The 20,776-nt window shown below is 40.3% G+C and overlaps 1 protein-coding gene across 1 annotated transcript in view; it reads right to left on the bottom strand.

The window, feature by feature from the left end:
- The window catches only part of THSD7B (thrombospondin type 1 domain containing 7B), a gene marked incomplete at both ends in the record, with an annotated part of 715,794 nt that overhangs the window by 382,590 nt on the left and 312,428 nt on the right, over positions 1-20,776 (bottom strand). The window contains one exon of the mRNA XM_080799662.1: positions 1,445-1,636. Within this exon, the coding sequence (XP_080655788.1) occupies positions 1,445-1,636 (192 nt within the window). The remainder of the gene's footprint in view (positions 1-1,444; positions 1,637-20,776) is intronic.

Here is a 20,776-nt window from a genome sequence, read left to right as displayed (position 1 = left end):
ACAAGAACAACAACAACAAAAGACAGGTTCTATTTCCCACCTTTGCATTATGTATCTCTGAGATAAACTCCAAAGAAATCTGCTTTTATTTTAGTAACATGATGACTACATAAATTAGTCAGTTAGATACAGTAGCCATGACCTTGAAGTGATATCAAGTCAAATACACACACTTACACACACATTACCTGTACCTGGCCTCTTTTTCCTAAGAGAGCATTATTTTTCTCAGAGAATCATTTCAAAACACCCACTCTCCATCAAGCAATGCATTTTACTGCAATTTGAGAAATCCAGAAGTGTCTCTTAAAGTTTGGCAGAAGAAAGCCCATCCTTACACTCTGAAATAATACCTGACAATGTGTTATCCACTGGCAGGGAGACCAGACAGATGTGCATCCTTACACTCCTGGGTGAGTCAGACAATCAAAATTCATTACTGTCTTTTCTTTCACATTTTTATATCCATGTAAAACCTGGCATTTATCTACAGTATTGATTTTTTTCCTACTCTTCCACCCTATGATGTTTTATTCAGTGGGCCAAATGCTCAAAAAGATTTGTGACCTTGGTTTTGTTATTCTCGTTATTTTTTTCCCATTAAATACTACTGACTTTTTTCTCCTTCCAGAAATATAAAAGACAAGAGCGGGAAGCAACTGCACTTTAAGAATATGAAAATCTTCATTCATCTTGACCCTGGCCCCATTTTTCAGGATCACAGAACAGAATCTTGTTTCAAAAGGAGCTCCTCACAGCCAGTGGCCACACCATCCTGCTGTTCTTACTGAGCCAGAGGCAGACAGAGCCAAGGGAGAGCCTGAAAGAAAGGACACGTGCGTCTGGGGACAGGGACCATTGCTATACATGATAGAAACAGCTGCTCCTCCAATTTGTTCTGATGTCACCCGTTTACATTTCCATAGCACATGTTAGCTTCTTCAAAGCCATTTTCAGAGCCTTCATCTTCTTCCCTCTCACAACCTGCCAGCATGACAGAACAGGAAATCAGGCCGACGTTAGTGGCAGTTCCTGGTCAAGAAGCCATATCTCTTGATTCCTCGTTTGGAGCCCTTTTTACCAGACATATTCCAATTATATTCCCAAATGTATGAGTCACCTGAAGCTGGATGTGTGTCAATCAAACCTTGTTTTTTTTTTTATCCCCAAGAAGGTGTAATGAAAAATAACATCCATCTGACTGCCATGGCCTATACATAAGTTTGGGCTAAGATAGTTCATGTAAATATAGTACTCAGTCTAGAGTAACTAGAGGATTAAAGAGAAAAGGCATGCATGGAAATGAAACTAAATTTTGATTCCGGCAATAGAGTTATCACCTATATGTGGTTACTTCCACGATATGACTTTCTCAGTTGCCTACTAGAAAAAAAATAAGAACTGGGCAATTGACTCCACTGTTGAACCCTTTACTATTACTCACCTTCTCCCGCCAATGCCAGGATAGTCCTTGACCTGGTCTGTTTCCCATCTGAGTTTTTATTTGAACAAGACTGGGAACAAGATGACCACTCCGTCCACTCGCTCAGCACACAATCCATTCGGCAGGGAATTTCACAAGCCATCCTTTCAGGAGGCGGGGATGCTGGGCAGAGACTCCCTGATACATCTTCTCCTGTAATCAACCAGGTTAAGACAGATGCTGATTAATGCACAGTTAAGGACAGTTAAGGAAAATTTAGGTGTGTTGCTTCCTCTATTACTTCACTGTAGCTGAGAGGACTTCACCTGGTGTCTAAACCAATAAAGTGTGAAAAATGATGGCTTCTTCAGCAATTCATAATATTTACGTCAAGGAAAACTGCCAGGAGATCATTTGGCATTTAGAAAGGTAGATGCCACAGCAGAACTCTCATTTGTCATCCTTCACAAGGACAAAATGGGCTTCTTCCAGGAACAATTTAGCCATGGATGGCTACGGACGGACATGATTGACTTTCCATTGACAACCATGTGTAATAAGTATACGTGTTTCTGCAAAACAGGCACCAGAGTAGTCTGTTGGTATGCAACCTTAATTTATGTTGAACATTCTATCCTATGCTATAAAGAATTACATCATTCTAATTATCCATAGTGTGTTTTTTATCTCCAAAACTGTAACTTTAGGCAGTTATCACATGATGGTTCTTTTGTTCTGTTTGGACCTCATGGTAAATAATACCAAACCAAAGTGGAAAGGGACGTGTGGTTAAAATTATATAATGTTGACACAAAAGTTGAAAGCCCAGCTGAAATTTTCCATGATACATTTATTATTCCCCCTCTGAATGATCTGACGAATTACTCAAATGAAAAAACACACTATATATGTATTAAATAATGGGGGGTAGTATTGTTTGTTTGTTCACAATGAACAGATGTTAAGACTAAGGGTATCATATCTAAGTTACTTTTCTATATCTCAAATAAGTATAATAATTTTAAAAATTCTCTTTTAGGTTATTTACTCCCTACTCTTATAATTCTAGTGTTACTCTTCATAAATAATAGTTCAACTCTCAGTATTTGCCCTGTTCACTGTCACCTCATAAAAACAGAAGACACGAAGAATAATGATGTCATTTATAGTTTGAAGTAACAACACAGAATATGGAATGGCATCTACAGGAAAGAGGCAATTTTATCTCTGTGACTTTACACCTGTGGAATTCTCCTGTCATAATCTGCTTGACGCAAAATAATAACTACAAACCAGACTAATGTTTATGGGGCATCTCCTTTATGCCAGGCACTGTCCTTGTAAGAAGCTCTTGGAGGCAGGTATAACCATTTTGTTTTATAGATGAGGAGTCAGTGGTTCTGGAAGGAAAACTTGCTCAGGGTCACACAGGCCTGAGTTGGGAATCAAATGAAAACTTTCTGAATCCAAAACTTCTGCTTTTCCCTTTAACCACATTGTGTCTAATTCCAAGGAGATGGATATTCCTTTGCTGAGGAAGTAAATAAAACCAGCCGACAGTGAGCAAGACCGCCTGGAGGAGAAGACAGTACACTGTTAATATCTGCATTCATATTTGTAAATGAGGCCAGGCTCATTGCCCCTGAGGTACAAATAAAACTTTTCAAGCATATTATGAGAAGTAATAGAGATTCTAGCAGATAATCAAGCTGAAAGACCAGTCCCAACCATTCTCTTTTCAGTCTTAATCCATTTTCAGGTTGAGTCCACACTGTATTTTATACATATATACACATGCACACAGATAGTCTTCCTCTGCCACACACACACACACACACACCCTAACACGGCTGAGGAATGGTGCTTTCCCAAGTACAGAAGCAAGAAGACCAAACAAATGCCCAACCTGCATGTAATCAAAAGTCAATTTTCACATTTGTGAATATTATTAATATAATTTTTATGCAAAGCGTTTTTTTAAGATTTTACTTATTTGAAAGAGAGAGAGATCACAAGTAGGCAGAGAGTCAGGCAGAGAGAGGGGCAAGCTGAGCAGACAGCCCAATGCAGGGCTCAATCCCAGGACCCTGAGATCATGACCTGAGCTGAAGGCAGAGGCTCAACCCACTGAGCCACCGGGTGCCCCTACAAAGCGCTTTAAAGCAGTGTCTGGCAAAGGATATTTTTGGTGAATAATAGGCATTAGTAGGGCTCTTACAAAAAACTGAGAGAAAAATGTGAATACTGAGTTAAAACAGTAAACTTGGTCTCACTGCTGAAGAACTACTCAGAGTGTTGAAAATGCCAACGTATGGTGTAAATTTCCCAGGGTGGTAAAGGTGGGTAGTGTTTTTTGGTTTTATGGACCAGTGACCATCCTTTTTTGAGAAGAATATCTGCTAGAAGTGGCATTTTTATGAATATGTTTTCAGAAAACCCTGCCTTCAAGAGTTATACAAATATCAAATATTATTTGATGAATATGTACACTGTCCAAGGCATATGATGAGGTAAAAATTGATGAAGATACTATTATTTACCCCCCTCGAGTTCATGATTCATAACAGAGATGAGCTATAAACATATACAGAGAAAACTTAGTCCAAAAGTAAATGCCAAATTCCAAAGATGTGTTTCCAACAGAAAATACTATAGTAGCTCAGGGAAGAGAAGGTCCTCTGGGGTCTAACATGATAGCAGAAGGCTTTCAAGAAGGAAAAACAGAGTGGTAGAAACTTGGTGGCAATGAAAGAGGTTACTTCAGGCAATGAAAGTACCAACAAAAGTTAGGGTGGCAGGAAAATACAATGTATTCAGAAGACAATAGGGAAGCTGCCAGAAGAGAAGAGGAAATCCACTTTGGAAGAGTGATTTGACATTAAATTCTGAATGACTAAGACAGACACACAACTTCTGTCATATTTCTGCCTTCCTTAAATTCCCAGTTGCTCAGGTTTGCCATGACCCAAATTTAACACCCGCTGCAATCATCATTCAGCACCCTCAGTATTCATGTCAGGAGCTCAAATGCTTTTTAAAACCTAAGCTTTCATATCAACTGATATACCTATTTCCTCAGTGCAGTTAAATGTCAATAATCCCACCAACATTTTGATAGCTTGTCTATACAGGCTAATTCATACATGGGAGCAAACAGATGAGATTTTCTTTAGGGAAACCAAACCACTAGTCATAAGCAGTCTTTAATTTGTGAGTGAGCTGCACAACGGGATCCTAGTTACAAAGTGTCCTAGCTGTATACAGTTAAGTGTCTACAGGCGAATCCTAAAAACAAAATAAAAATAAATGAAGGGGAATCCTAGCACCACTTATCCTCTTGAGTACGTCACCTAACTTTCTGGAACCTCAGTTATTTCATCTGTAATAAAGAAATAAAAACACTTTTCAGAGATATTCTAAGGATTATAAATCATTTATGCAACATACATAACAAGGCTTCTAGCATATGGGACAGCTCTCAATATACACAAAGCTTTAAAAAAAACTGTTGTTTGCAAAGATGTACGCCACAAAAACCTAATGGTCTTCTTTATCTGAAAAATCTAGAGATTTATGTCAGTGCCATGGAAAGCATTTGCTTTGCCACTTATATATGTGTACAAATAACCACCAACAGCTTCACAGGCTGGTTCACATAAATTATAAAAACTATTTATAATTATCCAGATCATTTTATTTATATGGCTGGTGAATCTAAACCATTTAAGAGCCAAAAATAAAGCACTTGAGCCTGAATAACCTCATCTGCCCATCCACATCAGGATAATTACCTTCCTATTGTATAGAGAGAATCCATCTCAAAAGAAGAGCCTTTATACTTTCCTGTTTTCATTTTCTCAGATGGATCAATGAGACCAACTGAAATCTCAGGCAAGCATGGAAAATAAAGTGGCACATGGGACAGAAACTTAGCCATTAATAGTGATTTCCACAAGCTCTGATAATCTAATGTCATAATAAAATAGAATATATTTAAGAGGGAAATTGAATTCATCTTTCAAGAAGACTGTGAAATTGCTTCCAGCCCTCATCAGCCTCCCTAGGATCAATAATGACAAACTCCGCATTCTCTCCTCTTGGAGTAGATGTATTTAAACCGATTGTGACTCTGAGAATATGGGATGTGATGCTGCTTCAATGTGGCCACTCTATTTTTTTTTTAATAATTTAACATGGTGAAATTCACTTTATGTACAATTAACCACTTTAGAGTAAACATTTCAGTAACATTTAGTAAAGCACAATGTTGTGCTACCACTACCTCTATCTGGTTTCAAAACATTTTCATCACTCCAAAATAAAACCGTTTACCCATTAAGCATTTTCTCTCCATTACCCCCTCTTCTCATACTCTGGCAGGCACCAATTATGTTCTGTCTCTACAGATTTATTTCTTTTGAGCATTCCGTATTAATGGAATTATACAATTACTGACCTTTTGTGTCTGGCTTTATTCACTTGCCCTAATATTTTGCAGGCTCATCCATGTTGTACCATATACACTACTTTATTCCATTTTATGATGGAATAATATTCCATCGTATGTATATGCCACAATTCCTTTATCCATTCATCTGTTGATGGACATCTTTTGGCTATCGTGAATAGTGCTGTTATGAACATACTTATATATGTACTTGTTTGCTTACCTGTTTTCAATTATTTTCAGTATATGCCCAGGAGTAAAATTTCACGGTCATATTGATCACTCAGTTTTGTTTGTGTTTCTGCGGACTGTGGCATAGATGGCCAGATGACTAGTTCTTGGCCATAGTTCACACTACTGTCCTCTGTCTTCCCATTCCTAGCTAAAAGCAAAAGTAGCTAAAAGCAAAAGTACTTAGATGAAGGAAAGATTCCTGAGCATATGAATATGCTCACAATTCCCTAAAAATGTTCTTTTTTCCAGTTCAAATACTACTTACAATATAAAGAGCTCATGCAGGCTCAACGACTACTGGTCAAGCAACCATCTAAATTTAATGCTAATAAGGTATCAGAGTTTGGGTTTTTCACAGCAAACTAGTATTTAAACTATACCTATGCTATATACTACATCCTATAACATTCTTTGTTTTGCGATAACTAAGGAATTAGAATTCAATATTGTGAAGTACCATATATCTTTTATATTTTTTAAGATTGTCCATTTCTTTTAGAGAGAGAAAGAGGGGGAAGAGAGAGAGAGAGAGAGCATGAGTGGGGGGTGGGGCAGAATGAGAGGGAGAGAGAGAATCTCAAGCAGACTCCCTGCTGAGTGCAGAGCCCAACAAGAGGCCTGACCTCATGACTCTGAGATCCTGACCTGAGCTGAAATCAAGTTGGACACTCAACTGACTGAGTCACCCAGGCGCCCCTATCTTTTATAATAACAGAACAAACAACTATAATTCTTAGTTTTCTCACCTATATTATGTGTACAAGAAGAGAAAGGATTATAAACAAAATGGAGGAAGGAAAGAGAAACTCAGCTATTCACAAATCTACAGTACAATGTGGGAAGTGGACCAACATTTGTCATTATACAAACTTCAAACTACCTTGCTCTCCCCCAGATAATGTACTCTGGGTACTTTATTGATATTTTCTCTTGATATTATTATACTACCTATGGAAAATAATGAAACAGTTATTGAAAATACTCTACATGTCATAAAATTTTATGTCCTATTTAAATCTCAGAAAAGAATGCCAATAAATGTTGATTAAATGCTTGCCGACAGCTGAATAAGATATCAACAGATAATACATGGCAAATTTACTGGAATTGATATGCACTTAATTTCATTTTTAAATTTAAACGTTACTTTCTTAAAGGTAAGCAGCCCCTGGCCACTTCTGGACCGAGACCTTAATCAGCTAAGGAAATGTTTCTATTTCAAAACAATAAAAGATAAAATAAAAGCTAAGGGCTAAGCAGAATCTATGTGCACCAATGCAATCCCCGCAATACAATGACTGTTTCTGCTTCCTCCTTTCACAATTTGAAATGTATTTGTCTACCTAGTTGACACATAAAGGAAGATGAAGAACCCCACTGTTAGGTATTATCAGGGTCCTAATAATAAAAACAACAGCAACTGCCATAAAATAACATCAGCATCTGATATTTGAGAAGGCATAGAGCATATTATACTCTGTACCAACCACATTAATGTAGGGGTTTACTGAATATTCAGAGTAACATCATTAGTTAGGTACCACCGTTATACCTGAGACACAGGAAGGTTTAAAAAACAAACAAACAAACAAACAAAAAAAACTTGCCCAAAGTCATATAGCTAGTAAGCATCTGAACTGGAACTAGACATAACAAAGTATATTCTTATCTACAATGCTGACTGCATCCTGGTGCCAACCTCACATGTGCACTCCTCATCACATTCCTTCTGGCCGATGCCAAAACATAAAGAAGGGATACTACACAGTCCAGTGTCCATCAACCCATAAATTTAGTATTAGAAAGAATAAGCCCAAAGGGGTGGGCACCTTGATCATCTGGGAATTGCATCATAGGTGAGGCAGAATACAGCAATACTTTGCAAAAATGGAAACTGTAAGCAGATTAAAACAAACAAACAAACAAACAAAGCTCAGAATGGAAGAATGGTAGAATAAGAATGCAAGACCAGATAGGAAGAGGAAAATAGGGACACACAGCAAAACAGTATAATATATGGTTAGATAAATAAATAACATAGACACAAGCTAAAACAAGATATATAATAATGATGTAAGGAAACTCATAAAGTTAAAAAGAAACAATAAAACTCTAAAAGCTAATAAAAGAGGAAAAAAGAGAACATAAGAGCAAAGGCTAAGATGAATGGGTGCACTCAAAAGAACTGGTAAGAAATAATAACAGCTAAAAATAAGAAGACAATACTTCTGAGGTAAATATGTTTAAGGAAGCCAGAAGTTAACTACATGGCAGGTGAGCTGCTTGTCCAGAAGCCTAACAGAGAAGCCATATGAGGTTCTCCAGCATATAATAACGTCATCAGAGCAGCTAACGCTTTGATCGCTTCGAATGTGCCCAGCACAATCTCATATTTTATAGGTTGTTATTAACTCATGTAATACTCAAAGCATTAATAACAGTAAACTCATGCACTGGATGTAATTTATGTCAGTTATTACCCTAAGTGAATTAACATATCAGCTCATTTAAATGTCACAACAATACTATGAGGTAAGAACTATCATTATGCTCATCATACACAAAACAGTATTGACCTGACCGAGGACAAAAACACAAGTAAAACAGTAGAGCTTGATTTTGGACCAGGGCAACCTAGTTCCAGAGCCTATTTCTTAAACATGATGCTTTGTTGACACTCATTATCTTCTACCCACTGTCAGGACAAATTATGTATGTTGCTACACAAGGCCTGATCCAGTGGAGTCAGTCAAGCATAGAGGATTACAATAACTTAGGTCACAAGTACCGTGCTAAGTGTTACTCAGGGCGAGAGAAAACGCAAAAGACAGAAACACTAGAAGCAAACTAAAATTGCTCAAATAAAAGACAAACAAACTAAAATCTTACATGTCTTAGCACTGAAATGTCATATTTCCTTGGGCTTACTCACATGGTCCAGGAGAAAGTAACCACTATTTCATGTGTGTCTGTGAAAGGTTTGGAAATTACTCATTACATCTTAGGTAAAAGGAAAAATTACTATACAGCACTGTTTTTGACATCTACCAAAATTGGACCCTGGAAAATAACTTTTTTTTTTTTTTTCTAAAAATGACATCAATTTGTTCACAAGCCCCAATTTCTGGTTGGAAGTCGAAGCTCAGACAGGAGCTGGGAAGGGATGGGGAAACATAAATATATCTATTTAAAATTCCTACTGAAATATTCCCATTGACTTGCTCTTTGTATATCAGTACATAGCTTCTGATCTTCTAGTCCACATACTTCATACTCACCTAGACCTGACTCTAAACTGTTTCCAGCTTTCTGGGGCAGTCAACACTTCCACATCCCACACTGGGGCATACAGGGATTTTGGGATGCCCCCATGTCCTAAATAAGCCCACAGAGACCAGACAGGAAGGGTGGTAAGTGGCTAGCTCTTGTGTCCATTCTGTCCCTAAACATGGTACACCACCATGTCACAGCTGCAGCCCCATTCCTATATGTGGGATGCAGGGAAAGCTGTGTGTGTGCACAGTTACTTCCCAAAATGTCAAACAAAGGAACAGTCCCCCTGCTTTTGCTTTCCCTTTAACCTATCTGAGACATCCATAGTTTTTATTTTCACAGCCCAATAATTCATTCGCAAAAGGTGAGCCGGGCCAGAGAAACTCTCTTCTGTGTACCTTCTCTTGTTATCTTCCCTAGGCTTCTCCTTTCTGGCCCAGGAAACTGGCCAGTGTAGAATTCTGGCTGATGCTAATGCTGGATGGAGTTCTTTGGCCTCCCATTTTGATATCTACAGGAAGCTATTCGGAATTTACAAAACATTTTTCTCCCATATGCCTGGCTCTTGCATATGAATCCTGGTTTTCAGGAGTATTGTCTCATGTAAAGAGCCTCAAATGCCATTTTGGGGCACTGACTTATACTCTCTGTTTTACGTTCAAGGGTTAATAATCTTGATCTTTTGGACACAGTGGATAGCTCAGAAATTAGGGTGTAGGGGGGTATGGGTCTTGTCCACAGTGAAAAAAAAAAAGCACACTGTTACATCTCAAAACACAATCTGATGACATCCATTTAGTATGGAAACACTGTCATGAGAATTTTATAGAGATTCTTTATATTTTTAAAAAGATGAATCCAGAATAATAATAATGGAATATGAATGCAGGACATGCTTCTTCAAAAGGAAAAACTTGAAGTAAATAAACAGCGATTTATAAAGAACAGAATATTTGATGAGGAGTTGTGACATCTGGATTTGAATTCTGACTTAAACACCTAACCAAAATGTGGCCCTAGGAAACTGTTCGGGTTTTTTTAGGCTTCAGATGCCTTGTATAAGTGGTAGGAGGGGCATTGCTATCATCCCAGATTATATTATTCGGTCTGGCGATAGATCAAAGGGGCTAATGTAAAATAATACTTTGGAAATTGCAAAGCGTAATTTATATATAATGTGGCTTTTAACTATTGGTGAAAATGGGGATAAAGGGTATCCCAAATAGAAAAATGATTTGGATCAAAGATACCATCTCTATTCTCCATCCTAATTTTGTTTTAGCTAGAAAAATAAAAGAGGAACTAAAATGAGTATAAAGGCAGAAACAATATTATTCATTTTGTCTATCTACCTGTCTATTTATATATCTAGCTATTCAGAAAAGGATACGGACCAGCATGAATATGTGGTATACCTTTAGAAAGTACTTCAAGTTGTCTAGAAGTTTGCAAGTATTTGAAAATCAGTATTTTTAAGTTAAACTGGGTTAAGTTAGTAAACTGATAATATAAGAATATATCTACATATCTAAGAATGATCATTTCTTTTTATGTAATTAACCTTCAAAAACATAATTTGAATGCCTATAAACAAGAAATGAAATTTATTTAGCTACCTCATTATTATTGCACAATTAAGAAGTTTTCAATTTCTCTGTGACGAGTAACACTGCAAAGAATATTCTTGACCAAACATTGATTTCCTAAGAATAAATTTTGAGAAATGGAAAAACAAAGTCAAGGGACATGAACTTCTTTAAGGTACTCACACGAGAAAAGTTGCCTATGTGTGCTTTTTTTTTTTTCATTATCATTATCCACAAACTTTTTAATTTACATACAATAAAATTTCCTCTGTATTGCAGAGTTCAGTGGGTTTTTGCGAATGCATAGAGCCTTGTGTCTACCACCATTATCATGACACAGAACAGTTCTACCAACACAATCATATCCTTGTGCTGTCCCTTTGAGGTCAATTGCTTCCCAGCAATCCTAAAACCTGGAAACCACTGATCAGTTCTTTGACGCTGTAGTTTTGCTTCTCCCCACCCCCAGAATGTCATAAAAAATGGAATTATATAGCATACAGTCTTTGTAACAAAGTGCATTTGAGAGGCACCATGTTGCTGTTTGTATCAATTAGTTAATTAACTAATTAATAATCTGAGTAGCATTCCGTCGTATGGATGTAGCACATTTTGTTTATCCATTCCCCTTCTGAAGGACATTTGGGTTGTTTCCACATTTTGGTGACTAGAAATAGATTCACATAGGTTTTTGTATGAATGTAAGTTTTCATTTGGGGGACATAATAATTAGTCATTCACTGTAACACTGGGTGATATGAAGTGGGTAAGGGTGCAGAGCAATTGGAATCTCCATAACATTGTTGATGGGAAGGCAAAATGGTATGGCCGTTTTGGAAAATAGCTTGGCAGTTTCTTATAAAATCTGCACTTCATATCACCCAGTGTTACAGCGAATGCCTAATTATTTATGTCCCCCAAATGAAAACTACATTCATACAAAAACCTTTGTGAGTCTATTTCTAATCACGAAAATGTGGAAACCACCCAAACGTCCATATTTTTGGTGTTCTTTGTTTAATTTTCATCATTCTTATAGGGGTACAGTGAGATTACACTGAAATGTTGATTTACATTTTCTTAATGACTAATGATGTTGAACATGTTTTCATGGGTTCATTTGTCATCTCTATATCTTCATTGGTAAAGTATGTATTCAAATCTTTGACTCATTTTGTAATTGGGTTTTGCTGTAAACTGCATGTTTGTGTCCCTTCAAAATTCATATCCTGAACCCACAATGTGATGGTATTGGAAGTGGAGCCTTTAGGAAAGAATTAAGCTTAGATTTTCATGACATTGTGACCCTATGAAAAGATTAGTGTCCTTATAAGAAGAAAAAGAAAGAACACATGGTAAGAAGGTGTCTGTCTATAAGCCAAGGAACAGGTCCTCACCAGATATGCAAGCATCTTGATCTTGGACTTTCAGAACTGTGAGAAACAAATGTCCGTTGTATATAAGCCACGGAATCTGGTTTGCTATAGCAACCAAAGCTGACTAAAACAGGTTGTTTGTTTTCATATTGTTAGGTTTTGAGAGTTCTTTATGAAGTCTTGTATTGAGAGAATGTAACCACTGGTTGACCAGTGAGCTAGACCCATGCAATCAGAGGCTCCCCACTCCCTCCCTTATCCTTGGAATATGCAATCCACTTGCCTTCCCCTCTCCCAGAGGCTGCCCAAAAACATACCCTTGAGATACTGATGAGGTGTTGAGACCATCTGGACTGAATTCATGACTGAACCCACTCATCTTGTAGCTGCCCAAGACAAGCCTTGTATGTAAGTTCCCTCACTCATTACACGTGCCACCTATCAATCGGGAGTGGCCTGTCTCCTTCTTCAGCCTCTCTCTGCTTTCTGCAAATGGGGGCCAGTTTCAGATTGCATTCAGAAGTTCAGAAGTTCAGAAGAATGTGAATGGGCCTTAGGAAGTGGAAGCCATGGGGACAATCCGTATTTGCCCACCAACCTCTAAGTAGGGAGGAAGGACCCATATATTAGATGCTTGTGGACTATTATGAGACAACGGAGATGCTTTAATGTGCCTGTGTGAGGACCCACACCACGGTGCACTGCAGCACAGAAGGGAAACACAGCGTGCCACGGCAGGCTGGCCCCGACTGTGCGCTGTTCGGCTGGGCACTGATGTCCCACTAGAGGCTGTGGCTCGGGTTACAGAGTTGGAGGAAGAGCTGAGGATACAGAAGAATGTATGGTGGTCTGTCCACTGCTCTGCCAGCTTTGGGGCTGGCCGAGAAGCTGGGGGAGCAGGATCATCAGCTGGAGAACTTGGTGTGCCCTCCTGCAAAGCTAGGAAGGCAAAAGCTGCTGCAGTTCAAGTCCAAGCACCTCCAACAAAGGCTGATTGGGATGCTAACCAGTGGAATCCCCGGGAAAAGAGCAGAATGAAGAGGGGGATGTTGTGATTGACAGTGAACCTGGGAATGTCTCACGTCCACTGACCCCTGATACAAAGGAAAGCAAAAGCAGAGCAACCGCCACCCCAGTCAGCGGGGCAGCCCCGATTCAGGAAATACTCCTGACGAGAGAATATACGCCCACTAACCTTGTTGATACATCTGACAAGTTCCCATGAAAAGCCAGGGGAAGTGTCCAGACATGGTTAGTGTAGTTATGGGATACAGGGGGCCATGGCATTACTCAGACAAGGCAGAAAACAGAGAAGGAGAATGTAGCACATCCTGTCCTCTGGCAGCACCTCCACGGTACTAGGAGGATTCAAGGTACTCACACCCTTATATATTGGATTATTCTACCCTGTCAGGAGGCTGGGCCCAGTGAGAGAAATCTATAAGGGAGCTACAACAAGTTCTTAGGGAGTTAGGAATGGGACACCCTGTCCTGATCAGGCCACATTCACTACAGGAATGAAAGCTAAGATCCTCCAGTCTGCCCCCCAGTACCTGGTATGAACACTGACATACATGCTGAGCCCAGTTGTAATACATTTATGATATTGAGCAATCCATTGCTGATCTAGGGGAAAGGGACAAATTCCAGGAATGCACAGGAGCTGTGGAGAAGACCCAAGACGGAGTTCAGAATGCCAAGAGGCTATCCCACTTGGCTGCAAAGGGTCGGATAAAAATAACCCTAAAGCAGATATGGTTTGACTTCATTACTGCAGGGCCCTCATGTAAACAGAGAGACTGACAACCTCACGTTGTGTTGGCTGGCCTGTGGAAAGCCTTAAAATCTGCACCATAGTTCACACCTGCCCCATCTACTCCTACCACCCATGATGCCTGGCTTGCTCCAGCAGAGGCCTCAGAGGTATAGTCCTATTTGTGTTGAGTACTTCTTATGACCTCAGATAGGAGGCAGACCAAGACTCCCTCCAGGTGAGAGCCACTAGAGGAGACTGGAGACATCATGTGAAGCTCAGTATTCACTAGTCCTCCAGAAATATACAAAAGGTGACAGGTATGGAGGAGACAGGAGCTGTACATACACAGTAAAACACAGCAACCCTCAGAAGTTTTCTGGTCCCTCAGTGCCATCAATAGGAGGGACAAAAATTCACAGTCAGGGAGGTTCTATGACCCTGCAAATTAAACATTCTCACCACCCCATATGAGGTTTTTATTACTCCAATACCTGAGAATATACTGGGCACTGATATCTTAGAGGGCCAAACTCTGCAAACCTCTATCAGTGAATTCCACTTCCAGGGCTAGAATCATCAAACCAGTGTGAAGGGGAAATGCCAACTGGCAGCCAGTAAGCCTGCATTTCTCTGCCCCCTCCACAAGGAGTGGTAACTGTCACACAATACAAATTGCTTGGAAGCATAAGGAGATTGGAGAAACTGTCCAAGAACTGCTCTGGATGATTGTTGTATGCCGGTCCATAGTTCTTTCAATAGTCTGGTACAGCTGGTAAGAAACTACCGAGTGTTTTTTGTTTGGTTCGTTGGCTGGTTTTTCCCCTCAGACTAATAAGAGTTGAACAAGGTAACATCCCCTATCCATGAAGCTGTTCCCACCACTGCCACTATTTGAGATGCCTCTGCCAGGGTCATAGGAATGTGCCATGCTCTGCTGGACTTAGCAAATGCCTTTTCCAAAATACCCCAGGCCATCACAGGATCAATTCACCTCCACATGAAAGGGGCAAGAGAGTGCTTCCCCAAGGTTACCTGCCCAGCCCCAGCACATGTCACGGGACGGTAGCCAGTGACCTGTCCCTGTTCTCCCTCCCCACATTTGTAAAACAGATCCGTGACACTGATGATATAATGTTAACAAGTGAAGTCGTGCCGCTGTGACAGGACACCCTGCTGGCTTTGCTGGCGTATCTGAGGGAGAGGGTAGGTGGCGAACTCACACAAATTCAAGACCTGGGAACCAGCTTAAGGTTTTTGGAAGTCACTAGTCAGGTGAGGTACATGCTGTCCCAGAAGCTGTGACTGATAAAATGCAAGCTCATCGAAGCTCTAAAAATGTGAATCAGTGCAAGCCTTTATAGAGATTTGGGAGTTTGGGAGGACTTTTATTCTCCACTTGACACAGTGCCTCCCTCTCTTATACCACCTGGGAAAGAAAGGACACATACAGACTGGGAATTGGAACAGCAACCTGCTTTTGAGAAGACAAAACTCTAATGACATAGATGAGAGCTCTGGACATCTCTCAAGCGAGCTACCATTTGAGTTACATGCGTCCATGACTCTGAAAGCTATGGGTTGGGCACTTTGGTAGAGACAACAGAAGGAGAGAGTGCGCCTAGACTTTTGCTCCTAACTCTGGAAGGGATCAACAACCTGATATGTCCCATAAAGGAAAAGCTCCTAGCCATGTATCCAGAGCCTCTCTTGAAGGAACAGTGTATCAAGATAAGAACTTCCCTTCCTATCAAGGGTGGGTTGAGAATAGTTCCGTCAACCCACCTCTGCCATGGTTCAAACCCATTTTGATTACGTGGCAGACCTATTTGGAACAGAGGAGCACCCTGTCTACCAGCCCACTGTCTCTAAAAATGTGGGTGCTATTAGGCCCTGTAGAATGTGTAGATCCTCCAAATGCCACTGTCCTTATTACTGTGGTGGCCCCTGTGGCCTGTAGAGAGGGAGTGGAGTAAATTCCCGCTGATGTCTGCTATACGGATGAGTCCAGTGGGGCCAATCCCTTTAACTGTCAGTTGGACTGTTCTAAAGGGATTTACCCTATGGGTTGGACAATGGGAAGCCAAGAGGTGGATGATTTTGTAAATAAACCCTTGTGGGGTCAGGATCTGTTGAAAGACATTTGCATTCTCCTACAGGAATCTGAGGCTGTCCTCACTGTCTTCCTCATCCCAGCTCATATGACACTGACACCCCCCAATGATAGAAAGCCACTGTTTTGCTCAGGTCCAAGCCTTAGCAGGTGACATTTCAGTAGACACAGAAGATTAGGTGCACAGAAAGAGTGGCCACCACAGTGCCCAGGTGGATGGCATATTGCGAAGGATGACAGATCACTTTTGAAATACAGTGATTTGATTAATGAAGTAACAGCAGGCCCTATGTGTTCTCAGTGACGTCCAAGGCAAGTGCCGAAGAAGTCTGGGGCCATCCACCAGAGTTCCCAACTGATGAGGAATTGGTGAATTGATTATATTGGCCCCAGCCACCCTGAGTAAAGTTACCAAATATGTCCTGGTTTGTGTGGACACGGCATCGGACCTAACCCAAGCTTTCCCTTGCCACCATGCAAAGCAGGCTGTCACCATGTGGGGGTCAGAGAATAGAACCAAGTATGGATGCCCTTGTGAAACAGACAGTGATCAGGGGCCACATTTTGAAGGCCATAATATGCAAGACTTGGCAAAAGAACATGCCATTAAATAAAGATTCTTTCTCTCCTACAACCTGTAAGTAGCAGGATTGGTAGAAAGAAAAAATGGAGTATTAAAACAGCACATTAAATTAATAACAAGTAAGACCACCTTGACTGGGTGAACTCTGCTGAGGCACCAAGTACCATGAAGGTGTATGGAAGTCTCGGGAAACAGTCATTGCTCCAACTCTCCCTGTGGATCAACATGCTGTGTTGCTGAGAACACCAAGCCCCATCAGCCACAGAAAGAAGTTACCTACAGGAATCTGCAATGTGATGGGTGGGACTTTGTACCCTCTCAGTAAGGGGTAGCTACTCAATCTCCATTGGCATCCCACTGTCCTGCCATAAGGTGACCTGCTGAAATGCACTACAGCTGGAATGGAACATGCGCCATGGAAGAGGGGAGGAGGAAAGGGTCCTGGTCTAGCTTCTCACACTTAATCCACCTCTTCATGATTGACAATGCCGGCTCCTCCCGCCAACGTGTGTGGTGCGCACAACCAGGTCACATTCCTAAAGCTGCTGCCCCATTAATATCTAAGAATTAGGCCACAGGTGTAATATTTATAGAAGAAGACCTTCCTATACAAGTTCCTAATAAATATTTCACTTTTTGCCTTAGACTTCTGCCTCCTATGGTGTCTGGTCACAAGAAGGCACCTGATAGAAATGCTTTTTAACAGTGGACTCACTGGTATGGCCAACAAAAGAATCAACACAGGTGTTGAGTATGTGGGCAGCTGTCCCTCTCTAGCTTACCAAATTACCACAGTGGTATTGCCACTCCAGGGAGGGGATTAGAAAACCCTAAGGCAATACATTAAGGAAGAACAAGTTGCAATTTGTACTCTTAATTCATCTGATATCACCAACACTGATCGAGAAACCTGTGTCACACACTACCAATAACAGTGTCAATCACTGTCAATCACATTGCACAGGCAGCCCATCAAACTGCTGACCAGAAGCATCCTAAAAACACCACCATCAAAGCCATGGGTGGCTATGCTCAGATTTGGGAAAAGTTCATGTGGCTTAAACCAGGTTATGGACACTGAACACCTGGGTAGCCCTAAGTTGGGAACAGAAAAATCACTCTAGATAGAACCAACTCAACTGTACAAGAAATATGGGATGGCTATCACCAGAACTATATGGTCATTCTGTCATATTAAAGGCTAGTGGCTGGTTTGGCACTGACTGGGATGGCTGCCATATACTTCTTAAATAAACTCTGAATGGGACGCAGTGGTGATGTGGCACAAACCTTTGGCCGTGGCTTCCACCTTCATGTTGGGCTACTGCACCCTGGGTTTTCTCTAGACACAGGAGAGAATCCGCCCCACGTTAACAATCACCAACTGCCCTCGCCCCAAGGCCAGATAGGAACATTGTGTTTTCTACTGATCTGATCATTGGGTGCCAGCTTTGCCTTCCCAGCCCTGGCCTGGAGAATGTTGCTGCACATATAGAAGCCCTTACTGAATCTCCCGGAGAGCCTTACATCATAGCCAACCAACTCTGTCATTCCTGAACACCGAAATGCCTCTAATGAGAAAAGCTGTCCTCCCAAACAGGATGACCTTGGACATTATTCTACCCCATAAGGAGGCAACTGTGCTATTCTCCGAACAGAATGTTGTGTGTTCAACCTGAGGACTATGCTAATATATCATCTTTATTAAATCACATGAGGACATCCTGAGTGATCTGACCCCCAGGCAAGAGGACTTAATAAATCAATGGTTTGGAACAAGGGGCTCTTGGTGGAAATAGCTGTTGCTGATTTTGAAAATCAATGTCTTAATCTATGTTTTCTTTTGCATGTGCCTGTATCATCACAGTGGCATTGGAATCTGCCTTCAATGCAGCACTTTTGCCAAAGAAGCTACCTACCTCTGTGCTAGCAAAACCCCTCGCTGACTCCTCAGAGCACACTGTTGGGGGTATGGTGGGGGGGTTCACCATCATAAGAGCTGGTCACAAGGGATGGAGTGCTGCAGGAGGTCATGGAGAAGTTGTAACTGCTAGGTGACCTGTGACCTGGAACCAGGAAATTAGAGGCTCCTCACCCCCATCCCCTGTCCTTGGAATGTGCATTTTGCTTGCCTTCTTCACTCGCAGGAGCCCAAGGACACATCCTTGAGATGGTGATGTGGTAGTGAGACCACACGGACAGCATATGGGACTGAACCCACTTTAAGAACGCCATATAAATTTTAAGTTTTGGCAGGCAGGTTCAGATATCTCATTCTGCAGCCACCCAAGACAAGCTCTGTCTACAACTTCTCTTTGCTTATTAAAAGTGGTACCTACCGACTGGGAATGGCTTGCCTCTGTCTCAGGTCTCTCCCTGACCTATGCTTAATGGGGCCAGTTTCAGATTATAACCAGGAAGCTCCTGGGGTTGCAAACCAACATCTGGATACAAATTCTTTATCAGACTTGTGAAATGCAAATATATTCTCATAGTCTGTGTTTTCTCCCCAATTTTCTTAAGAGTATATTTTGCAAAGCAATTTTTTTTAAATTTTTAATTAAAATTATAATTTTAGATCTAATTTATCAACTTTTTCTTTATGGGTTTTACTTTGGTGCCATATCCAATTTCCTTCTAAGAAGACAAACGTTCAAGAAGGAAGAGAAAATATGTTTCCTGCTGCAATCAAAAAAATGAGTTGAAATTTACATACTAGGACCTAAAATTTCATAATTGTGGATATTGTGACTTCGCTAACTAGCATGCCCTGGTGCATAAGTTTTTCACATTTGGTGCTAAAGCACAGCTTCTCCATGACAAATATTTACTGATATAACTGAGAGTCCAGCATTATAATAAACTGTGATATAATGGACATTAGCTTCTAGCTAAAACAACATTTCTGTCAGAGCCAAACAGCATAATACACAGTCTACGATAATGGGACTTTGTATTTTTTAACATTGCCTCAAACATCGGACAAAATGTCAAACACAATAAGTTCTGAATGAAGGAATGAATGAGAAGTACAGGGAAAGATGTTTACTCTATTTAAGGTACAAACTATAACTTATGCTTTTGTAGAAAGCACCCCAACCTGTACACCTGTCATAGGTCCATATAGAGACATCAGGCACTAATTGGGAAACAATTCCCAAAAGTCAGGTTTTCAATGCCAACATTAACTGGGAAGCAGTATATCATAATGGACTCTGGAGTCAGACTGCCTGGGTTCATATCATACCTCTCCCACTTATTTGTCAATACCTGACTTCCCTGAGGTGTCCTCACCTGTACAGTGAGAACTTCTAGTTCATGGATAACTGTGAGGAAACAGTATCTTTTTCATAACACTCCTATTTTCCTTGGTTAATGTAAAAAAAAAAAAAAATCAGCTGACATATGCAAAGCCCTGAGCTCGGAACCTACAACGTAATAGCTAATATATATTTATTATGATATAATTGTGATACTAACATACTGAAAGCTACAGACCATGGCAGACTATTATCATTCCAACAGATTTTTAAGCTCAGGCCTCTGGGAAGCCTGCCTTTGAATAAAGTATGAGAAAGGCAAGATAAGTTTGCCTTTTTCTCGAGTTGGTATATCCCTCTTCTTTTCTGGTTGAATTACATTCCTGCTACTATCGTAACTGTAATACCAGTTCTTCCCTTCAGACCTTGCACAATTTGGGATTCATGAAGAATATGTCAAATTCACCAACATCTTTTAAGGAGTTTTGTACTATAGAACAATTCTACAAGAGCAGAATATTTTAAAGCAGTCAAATATCCCTGATTGTATAATTCTCAGAGGATAACCATAGTGTTTTCCTTTAAAAAGTATTGTTGATGCCATTTACTATAATTCATTTCCCAGCTATTAAATTGTTCCTATTCAATTTTGCAGAACATGGCAGGTGTCTAATGACCACTTTTGTACCATATTGAAGAAGAATAATAAAACGCCAAACCACAAAAGT

Source organism: Martes martes (genome assembly GCF_963455335.1).
Source record: "Martes martes genome assembly, chromosome: 3".
Lineage (NCBI taxonomy): Eukaryota > Metazoa > Chordata > Mammalia > Carnivora > Mustelidae > Martes > Martes martes.
Note: the sequence above shows the minus strand (reverse complement) of the source record. Positions and strands in the feature narration are given on the sequence as shown.